At 41.2% G+C, this 10523-nt stretch overlaps 1 protein-coding gene across 1 annotated transcript in view; it reads left to right on the top strand.

Annotated features, from left to right (window-relative positions):
• Positions 1 to 178: 178 nt before the first annotated feature.
• HERC2 (HECT and RLD domain containing E3 ubiquitin protein ligase 2) overlaps positions 179 to 10523 on the top strand; it is a 231524-nt gene continuing 221179 nt past the window's right edge. Inside the window, 1 exon segment of the mRNA XM_007463762.1 lies at positions 179 to 250. Coding sequence (XP_007463824.1) covers positions 179 to 250 — 72 coding nt within the window.

The following is a 10523-nucleotide window of genomic DNA, read 5'->3' as shown; positions in this document are numbered from 1 at the left end:
TTTCCCTGTCTCCTCCTCTCACTCCCCTCCAGAGCTTCTCCTCTCCCTCCTTCCTGTTCTCTCTTTTTGCCGCATTAAACCTTGCGGTAGGGTCTTTGTAAAATTCTGAAAAGGTTTAGGTCTTAAGCGTTTCTGTTTTACTTGCAGGTTTGACGACTGGGAGGAAATCGGGGGAAAGATGCCTTCTGATTCTTTCTGTTTGGCTGCTCAGGCTCGACTTGACTCCAAATGGTTGAAAACAGATATACAGGTGGGGTTTTGACATTCCTTTTTCCTGGTGTTTTCCTGCCTACATAGTTACATTTCTGGTGAACCCTTTCTTTAGGATATGTAAGGGCATGCAGATCAGATCTTGCCATATTAGAGAAGCAGGTTTGTTTTCTATAACTTTAAATGTACTTTTTATTGTGTCAGTTTTTATTGCTCTGTTTATAGGGTGTGTGGCTGCATTTTAATTACAGTTATTTATAAGTGCAAGAAACGAGATACAGTTATGCAAAAATTTTTTGTTATTATTTTTTAAGAGGTCTGTATCATTCTTAGCCATATCTTGGTGACTGTTTAGTGATACTTTTTGAGATGTTCAGTTAATTATGTGGGGGAGAAGTGACATACAGTCATTTATTATGTCCTGCAGAAACTCACTTATTTTTATGGGATTCTGTGTTTGTGTTTCTGGAGAGACAAGGGTTCAGTTGAGCTGTTTGTTTTGTATTCTCATTGGTTTTATTAAGAGGAGTGCTTGGATTTTCACATCAAGAACATGTGGAAACAAAATGTTAGCCTTAGACTCTCTAATATTTTGTTTTAAGGTACTTGCATGCTTGTCCAGAAATTGTCAAATAAATAACGATGATGTTTCTGTAGTCTTTTCTTTATCCCAAGTTAGTTTTTTTTTTTTTTTTTTTTTTTTTTGTCCCGATTTTTTTTTTTTTTTTTTTTTTTTTTTTTTTTTTTTTTTTTTGCGGTACATGGGCCTCTCACCGTCGTGGCCTCTCCCACCACGGAGCACAGGCTCCAGACGCGCAGGCTCAGCGGCCATGGCTCACGGGCCCAGCCGCTCCGCGGCATGCGGGATCTTCCCAGACCGGGGCACGAACCCGTATCCCCTGCATCGACAGGCGGACTCGCAACCACTGCGCCACCAGGGAAGCCCCCAAGTTAGTTTTGTTTGCAAATGGGAAAACTGTGTAACTCCCTGTTGCCCTCAGAAATGGCTGAAATATTTTGTTGTGTATATGTGTTTTTTCCCTCTTCCCTGAGGTTAACCATTTTAAGTATTTCTTAAGTAATCTTAACCTTGTTTAAATACAGTCTTACCTACTGCATGATGCAAGTCATGTATTCTGTAAGCAGTTGATCTTAGATACTTGTAGTGAAGCATTATTGCCCTTACATTTTTTTTTTAAAGTGTGGAGTCCCAGTTGGTTTCAGAGCCAAGTGTTAAAAACTATGTTGTGGGTGATAGGATTACTTTTGATGGTGTAATGTTAGATAAGGAAAACAAGAAGAATTGGGTTAAGAATTGGCATAGTAGTGACTTTTTTTAAAAATTTAAACATTACCTTTTATTTAGCAATGACTTTCTGTTTTCCTTTGACTTTTTTTTTTTTAAGCAGGGGTGGGAGAAGTGAGAGATGAATAATTTCTTATTTACAAAATCTTGAGATTCAGGCAAACTGATTTTAAGAATTGTTTTTATTTTTTATTTATTTAAAAATGTTTAAAAGAAAATTTATTTATTTTATTTATTTTGGCTGCATTGGGTCTTAGTTGCTGCCCTCGGGATCTTTAGTTGAGACATGTGGACTTCTTAGTTGCGGCATGCATGTGGGATCTAGTTCCCTGACCAGGGATTGAACCCCGGCCCCCTGCATTGGGAGCACAGAGTCTTACCCACTGGACCACCAGGGAAGTCCCAAGAATTGTTTTTGTATTAGTGTTTATATATTTTACAAAACTTTTTGAAGTAAAGAACTTTACCTAATGAAGTTTTTTTTCCCTTAGTAATTATAATTGAATAATTGCTAAATATGAGTTTTAGCATCTTGATCTAAAACCAGTTTAATGCTGAGTTGAGTGCGTACAATGAGTCAGGCAGATACACATAAAAAGAAACACCACTTAAGACTTAGAGTGATTGCCATTTTACCTTTGGTTTATTTAGTGTAATATACAGTGCTTGACCCTTCTTTAGACATTTGAGTACTATTCAGAAGTCTTCCGAACTCCTAGGAATAAGTGAAGAGACCTAGGTCCTAGGAATAAGTGAAGAGACCTAGGTCCTAGGAATAAGTGAAGAGACCTAGGTTTTGGATAGAGAAAAAATGTAGTGTGGGTATTGAAGCTGTGAGATAAATGAAAATAGTGTGAAAAAAGTGATTGGTGGCCTTGGTTTTATACAATTTCTCCAGCATTGCTTATTAAATGTGAGGAGTGAATGTTGTTGTTTTACCCTAAGGAATGACTTAGACATGGTTTACTCTTTGGAATCTTTCCTGAAAACACATATTGTGGATGCCAGCCTTATGCTGATGGGTTTTACACTAATCTTGTTGGGGATATCTCTCCCACCTGGAGTGGGAAGGGTCCCTTTCCTTAAGTAGGCTTTTGTATTGGGAGCAGGTTTGATACCTGGATAATGAATAATATGTGGAGTAGAAACATGTTTCTTAGCTGTAAGAGTTAGCTAATCTATTTTTCTGTGGCTGTTTTTATTTGAAATGCCTGTGAAGTTTTCAATGACTTTAGAAAGGAAAAATTTTTGGAGACTGTGAAAAGTTTTAATATGTCTCTATTACAGAGAATATAGACACTAATCCTAGACTTTCTTGATCAGAGACATTTAGATCCTTCAGGCCTGGGACTTTGTAACCAGCTGCCTCTAATGGAGTACCCATTGTATGGCAGGCATATATCTGGTTTTTACGTATATAATGCTTTTTACTTCTTCAGTACTCTTTTCTGGTGGTTGTGTGGAGTTCCTTGAATCGCCATCTTCCTTCACAACTCTCTTGAGGAGGCAACAAATACAGAGCTAAGAAGTGTTAGCTGCATAATCACTACCATTACCATGTTTATATTTACAGTAAAAGTCCTTCTGTCTGATGTGATTGGTAGTTTTTTTTGTGAACCAAAAAGTCAATTAAGCAAAAGAACTATAAAAATAGTACATAATACCTTAAAACCTTTTTATTCTTAAAATATATATGCATATTTATTTTCTAGTCTTGTTTTTTTTTTTTTTTTTTTTTTTTTTTTTTCATTTTGGCTGTGCCGTATGGCATGTGGGATCTTAGTTCCCTGACCAGGGATCGAACCCCCCACAGTGGAAGCGCAGAGTCTTAACCACTGGACCACTGGGGAAGTCCCTTGCTAGTCTTGATGTAAGGTTAAGGGTGTGTCTTTGAGCCTAGGTCCACGAATGGCTGGCGTTATCCTGTTCTTTCTTGAGTAAGCTGTACTCAGATCAATCTCTTATTTTTGGGTTTCTATTTTTGGGTTCTTTGAAGTGGAACATGAAATTAGATATGTATGAAGCAATTTTTAAAACTTTTTATTTTGAAATAATAATAGACCCACAGGAAGTTGCAAAGAAAGTAGAGAGGTCACGGTATACTCTTCTCCCAGACTCCCCCAGTGGTACAGTCTTAGGTAACTATAGTATAATATTAAAACCAGCAAATTGACATTGGTACAATGTGTGCATAGTTCTATGCCATTTTATCATATTTGTTTATTCATGTAACCACCACCACAACAATTAAGATCCAGAAGTGTTCCATCACCACAAAGATCTCCCTCCTGCTGTGCCTCTGTAGTCACACTCAACTTCCTCTACCATCTTTGACCCCTGGCAATCACTAATCTGTTCTCCATCTCTATAATTTTGTCATTTCGAGAATGTCGTATGGTATGTGACCTTTTAAAACTGGCTTTGTTCACTTGGTATAATGCCTTTGAGGCCCATCAAAGTTGTTGAGTATATCAGTAATGCAACTCAGATTGAATTTTTCTTTTCTTCTAGTCATCAATTTAAAATGATTCAGCATGAAAGTTAGCTTTTAAACTTAAAGTTATTAAATGTATATATTGTCACTTTATGCTTAGAAGTATCAGTAGATTAAAAAATGTAAACATGAACATCTTGGTAAATTCAAATCTCAGGTTTTCCAGTTGACAGATGATACATAGAATTAAAAGGATGTTGTACACACAGGTAACCTAATTGATTTTCGTAATGACTTCTTGTGATTACTTTCGTGCCTGAATAGGTAGTATTGCTCAATTTTTTATTCATCATTTTGGTTGTTTGTATCTTTTCTGTAATTTGGACCTGTCTTGTCAGGGGTTTATATATTTTGTTAGTCTTTTTTAAAGAACTGACTTTTAGCTTTGGTTCTTGGAAAGACTAATAATAGTTATAAAGGAAAGAAAATTAGTTTATCATCGGACTTGACAACAAGGCCTTATGCAGAAGAAAGCTGAGTAACATATTCATGGCACCCAAGAAAAGAAAATGTGAGCCAAGGATTTTATGTTCTAGCAGAACTGACTTTTCAGGTAAAAAGGACACAAGTTTATCAATGAGCAGGAACTCAGAAAATATTGTTTCCATGAGCCCTTCCTGAGGAATTGAGTAGAGAAAGATCTTTGGATGACTGAATGACTGTTCGTGTACATGAAGACTGGTGGTGGGCATTAAACCTATAGTTATGGGTAGAACCCAGAGTGAGTTTTAAAAGGGAGAGAGCATAGCATGTAACAGCTGTATGCTTAAACACGTTGGATTATAGTAGAACTGTTCTGCAGTGTCTAATTTAGTAATCCTGTGCATTGAAGTTTTCACTTTATGTCTTGTATTTTTCATCTTTAGAGATTCCATTCCATTCCTTTTTATATCTTCCATTTCACTTGTCATGATGTTCATATTTTCCTCTCTGTGAGTACATGGAACTTATCTATAATAGAGCTTTTAACATTCTTGTCTGCTAATTCCATCATGTCTGTAATTTCTGCATTTATTTCGATTGACTGAATCTATCATTTCTATTGATTTATTGCTCTGGTTATGGGACATGTTTGCATGCCTGGTTGGACATTATAAATAAATATTATGTTATTCTGCGTTAGATTTTATTCTTTTACAGAGCATTAGTTTTGTCTGGCCTGCATGTAGGTTACTTGGGATCAATTTGGCCTTTCAAAGATTGATCCTAAGGTTTGTTTGGGCTGATCTAGCACAGCCTTTAATCTTGGGCTAATTTATCTGCCTTATTAAGGCAATGTCCTTCTCAAGACTCTAATGCTTGGTGTGTTGGGAGGTCTTTCTGTTCTGGTTGGTGGAAACACAAGATTTCCCAGACTGAATCATGGGGGTTCTGCCTACTCCTTTTTAGTGCTTCTTTCCCCAGACTTGGGAGTGTTCTCAACCCATACCCAGATCAGTTCTCAGCCAGAGTCTCAAGGGGTCCCCTCTGCCCATCTCCAGAGATCAGCCTCTCTGCAGCCAACTTCCTCTCCTGTATTCTTGTCATTTTGACCTAGTTATAGCTGGTCTGTCTCCTCCATTCAGCAAGACCTCTGGGCTCTAATTGGGTTCCCCTTTCCTGTGTTGCAGCCTGGAAGCTGCTTCTAGGCATTAAGTTTGGGAAGTTGTAGCCCTTACTTCATTTGTTGCCCTTCTCAGGGATCACAGTTCTGGGCTGTCTGTTGGCCAGTGTTGGAAAACAGCTGTTTGATATATTCTGTCTGGTTTTCTACCAGACAGGTAATTCCTAAAGAAGTTAATTCTTCACAGGTGGAAGCACAGGCCTTCCCAATCTGCTTTTAATCTCATTTATTGACTTCTTTAGATATTGTTTTTTTTGGTTTTAGAATTTCCACATTTTTGTTTGAATGCATTTTATTGAGGTATAATTATATTTAGTAAAATGCATCTATTTTAAATGTTTAGTTTGAAGTGTTTTGGCAGTTTGCTTAACTGCCACATTAGGTAGTTTTCTATAGTTTCCAGTTCTCTGCTGAAATTGTTGATGTGATCTTTTAATTGCTTGAACACATTAAACCTTGTGCAGCCTCTTTAGATTCCTCGACTGCATCTCCCTTTCCCTCTGGGTTGATAGCCCAGCGTGCCTGTGGGCCGCCCTTCCACTCTTCGTCTTAGATGTAACGTCACAGAGCAGGGCGTAGGTAAGGGCTTCCCAGCTGCCTACCATGGAGTTGCAGGTGACATCGTCTGGAAGGTGGGGGAGAGCAGGAGCTCACTTTCCACGGGGTGAACATTCACCGCTTGGTAAGGAGAGATACGGGAACTGGGTATTTTAATTCCCACCCCCCACCCCCTTTTTTTCCGTCCTTGGATGGGTCTGTGGTTTTTTCTTGGAGACCTTGGTGAAGAGCCCCACACGCCTGGGGAGTGTGCCTGCCGCACACCATGGAGTGGGGACCGGTGCAGCAAAATGGGAGTCTGCAGGCTTTTCCTGTAAAGGGCCAGATCGTAAATATTTCTGTGGGCCATGTGTCCTCTGTAACAGCTGCTCACCTCTGCCGTTGTCATGCGAAAGCAGCTATGGACAGTACATAAAACAAGTACATGTTGGTAGGCTTCAGAAACTTTATGGATACTGAAGTTTGAATGTCATAATTTTCACGTGTCATGAAATATTTTCCTTCTCTTGGTTATTTTTTGATCATTGAAAAATGTAAAAGCCACTCTTAGCTTGAGGGCCATCTAAAATCAGGTCGTGGGCCATGTTTGGCCCCTGGTGGGCCTTAATTTGCTGACCCCTGTAGTAACTTGCTGCATCATTTGCTTCCTATGCTTCCTTGTCTTGCCTCCCCCTCTGCCCTTCCCCTCACTGCCCTGGGCTGGCATCTGCCAGGGAAAGTGTCAGCACTTTAATCTGCTACTTGGGCTTTCCTTTTTTAGGGCAAAGTCTGTATCTGTATGTCTCTTTTCTGGATCCACTCTTGATTTGTTTATGCTGTCTTCCATTTTCTTCATTTTTCAGTCATGTGGCCTTACCCATTTTTATTTTTGTTTGAGTTCTAGGTACTGTACATGAAAAATCGTTGTGATCACTTGGGGGCACTGGGTTACGCTTTCCTCTTCCAGAGAGGATCTATCAAACTAGTAGCACTAGTGACCTCAGGTTACTTCAGAGCAGCAGGGAACTGTGATGGTTCAAAACGGGGCTCCTGCCTGCCAGCTTGCACCTCACCCGTACGCGCGCGCGCGCGCGTGTGTGTGTGGCCCTTCGGAGTTCTGCTCAAAGCGTGGCATGTTTCTGTCTTCCTCACAGGCCTCTTTCCTGTGAGGACCATGGCTCTAGCCTCTCAGCAGCTCCACTGAGCTGTGCTTGGTCTCAGCCCTGCTCGCAGAATTGGCAGGTGCCTCTAGGGAAGCAGCCTTCGCCTCCCTGGGCTGTCCTCCTCTCCTTGCTCCCTGGATGTCTTCAAACAGATGTACTTTATGTTTCTTTCTGACCTTTCCAGTTGTTCTAGAAACCTGTTCTTAAAATTTTTTGGAATTGGTATATTGTCCTGTGTTCTGCAGTTGTTTAGAAAGTATTTTTCTGCAAGGCTAAGAAAAAAAGCCAGATATCTTTACTTTAGTCATCTGCAAATATTTGAACAGATCACATTTCAGGCATATTTTAAAAATAAACATTTTCTAACTATAAGTTAATCAAAATGCCATTTATTTCATTTGGCATATTCTATTTCGGATTATATTGTGTAATTATACAGTTCTGAAGTAGTGATTTTAATAGATACCTGAAGGGTCCGCTTGCCCAATTCTGTCTGGTTTTCAAGTATTGGTAGCACCTGTGATGGCTCCCCCAGGCCTCCTTACTGCATGTGTTGGTGCATGTGGTGTTGGTGAGAAGAGAACAAGTGAGAGTTAGGCCTCTTCCCAAAAACTCTGACAGCCTCAGTGTTGTGTGATCTTGGTCAGGTAATTGAACTAAGTTTTAGTTACTGACCCTCAAAACTGGGCCTATTACTACCGCCTTGCTGGCTTCTTTTCAGGATGAAAATGCCTTTACCTGCTATGTCATTGTAGAGGTGTGCGGTTAAGAATGTAAGAGCACAATGGAAAAGGGTCCTAAGACTGAATAATGCTAATCAGAGGCATCTGGATTCTACGTGAAAAAACTTAAAATTTAAGATCTATGTTGTCACCCATTGGGAACGTTTATGTAAATTACCTACTAATAAAGACAAACTATTTATAGACTGTTGTACAAATACCTTAAACTGACAAATTGAAGTGGCTTTCACTGCTTGTGCAGGTTATTCTTCCAGTGCCATGATTATTTCCCAGTTTTCCTGGCCTCTTTCTCCTTGGGATCCTGTGCTTCCCTCCCAGTACCTTGGAATGCTCTCCCAGGGGCTTCATCTCTGCCTTCTGCAGTCTAGCTCTTTCAAGCCCTGCTCCATGGAAGCTTGCTCTGTTGCCTTAGCAGTGTTCCTCCTTCCTTGAATCCTTTCAGATGCCCGAACCATTGTAGTTTGGTGGTTACTCGAGTTCACGTCTGCAGTTCCTAAGAGGCTTCCACAGCGGGTATCCCTCCAGACACCCAGTGTCTAGCTTCCATACAGCTGCCCTGCTGTCATCCTTCCCAGCATGACTCGAGTGATGAAAGAATGGGCGGTAGTGATAGTTCTTGTTTCCATGTAAACTGGGCTTCTTCCTTGGCTTATTCTTTAATAAATATTTCGTCCCCAGCCACCCAGGGGTAATCCTAGTGGGCAGTCGGGGCTGGTCCACCCTCCCTCCTTCGGCGTTAGCATCTTCTGCAGGTCTGTAGCCCATGCTGTTGACTCCCAGATTTGAACCTCTAGCCCTGAACACTCTGCTAAGATCTGGATTTGTATTTGCAATATGTGTGTAATGTGTCTGTGTGTGTATGTGTGTATGTGTGTGCACGTGCATGGGGAGAGTATCTCCATGTTTATGTTCAGTAGTTGGCGCAAATCTCAGTGGTTAAAACTGAGCTAATTCCCTCTCATCCTGAGTCTGTTCCCTACCTGGTTTTTCACTTTTCACATCTGCTCTGTCCCGTTTGATCTGAAATGTCTTACATACTCTTCTCTTCCATGTCTTGGCTTAGGCTCTCATCCTGTTTTGGGGAGCTCTTAGCAGAGGCCTCCTAAGTTATTTCCTCTGTTTCTGGTTTCTTCCTCTGTCCTCTCCACTGCCCTGACACTGAGTTATGGCTAGAGGTGTGATCATTTATTCCCTGACCCCTAGAGGTGGCGTGTAACTGGTGGAGCACAGCACGTGTGGGGCTATATTTATTCTGGTCACTGTTTGCCTGTGTGGCCTTGTGGGCCAGGACTGAGCCCAGCGGCAGCTCTTAGTTGCCCTCCTCTTACGCAGACCAGCAGGTGAGCCAGGCCTTTCCATTCCCGTGTTAAAACCTCAGGGGCCCTGAACATTTGTGGCTCACTTTTTAGAAAGGATTTACTTCTCCCTCTGCCAGTTAATACTTTTGCCAACAGTCATGTTTTGGTCTCAAGTATGTTTATGGCAGTTATCTTGTTAGTGATGTGGACAGATAAAATATGAGTGCTGAGAGCAAGTTGTTGCTTCTGTGAAAACTAAGTTAGATGCGAAATTGGTTTTCTGTTGCTATGTAACAAGTCACTGACCAGAAATTCAGCAGCTTAAAACAACTCCGTTTACTCTCTCCCCCTTTCTGTGTGGGTCAGGTGTCTGGCCATGGCTTAGCTGGGTTTTCTGCTTCGGGATTCACAGGCTGCAGTCAGGGTGTTGACCAGTCTGCTTTCTCATCTGGAGTCTCATTGGGGTCCTTGTCGGTAGAATTCAGTTTGTTGGGTGTTGGGTGGGGCTGAGCTGAGGGCTCCTAGGAGACACCCCCTCCATTGGCAGCACATGGCAGTGGCTGGGAGGGTGTCTCTTCTGGATGGCCCCATCCTCTTAAGGGCTTTTACCTGACAGGGCCCTAGGGTAATTGTCCTTTTGGTTAACTAGAAATCAACCGATGTGAGACCTTAATTATATATGAGAAATTCCTTCACTTTTGTCACAGAAGGAAACAAAACCTAGTCACAGGTGGAAAGTCCTGTCCTATATTCATAGGTCCTGCCCACACTCAGAGAGAGGATTACACAGGGTGTGTGTGCTCCGGGGGGCAAGGTTCTTGAGGGCATCTTAGATTTGCCTACTACACATTGTTTGGATAAAAGTGAGATGCTAAAAAAATTACTTGTACGGGTTAGGTAAGAGAGAACTGTAAAGGATTGCGGGAAAAACCTTGCAAGTCTAAAGGAATTGTGTACTAAGATTGCTCACAAAGTGCCCTTCAGTTCTTGTTCCCTTTAAAGAAACTGAGTCTGGAAATAGTGGATGCTTCATGAGAGTGGCGAATGTTGGATTGATGACAAGGGACAAGCTGGTGGACTTGTGAACAAAGAAAAGGCCCTGATCTTCCATTAAAAGATGGGCAGGGCTTCCCTGGTGGCGCAGTGGTTGAGAGTCCGCCTGCCGATGC

Source organism: Lipotes vexillifer, unplaced genomic scaffold (genome assembly GCF_000442215.2).
Source record: "Lipotes vexillifer unplaced genomic scaffold, Lipotes_vexillifer_v1.1 scaffold200, whole genome shotgun sequence".
Lineage (NCBI taxonomy): Eukaryota > Metazoa > Chordata > Mammalia > Artiodactyla > Lipotidae > Lipotes > Lipotes vexillifer.
The sequence above is the reverse complement of the archived record's forward strand: the minus strand, read 5'-3'. Positions and strand labels throughout refer to the sequence as shown.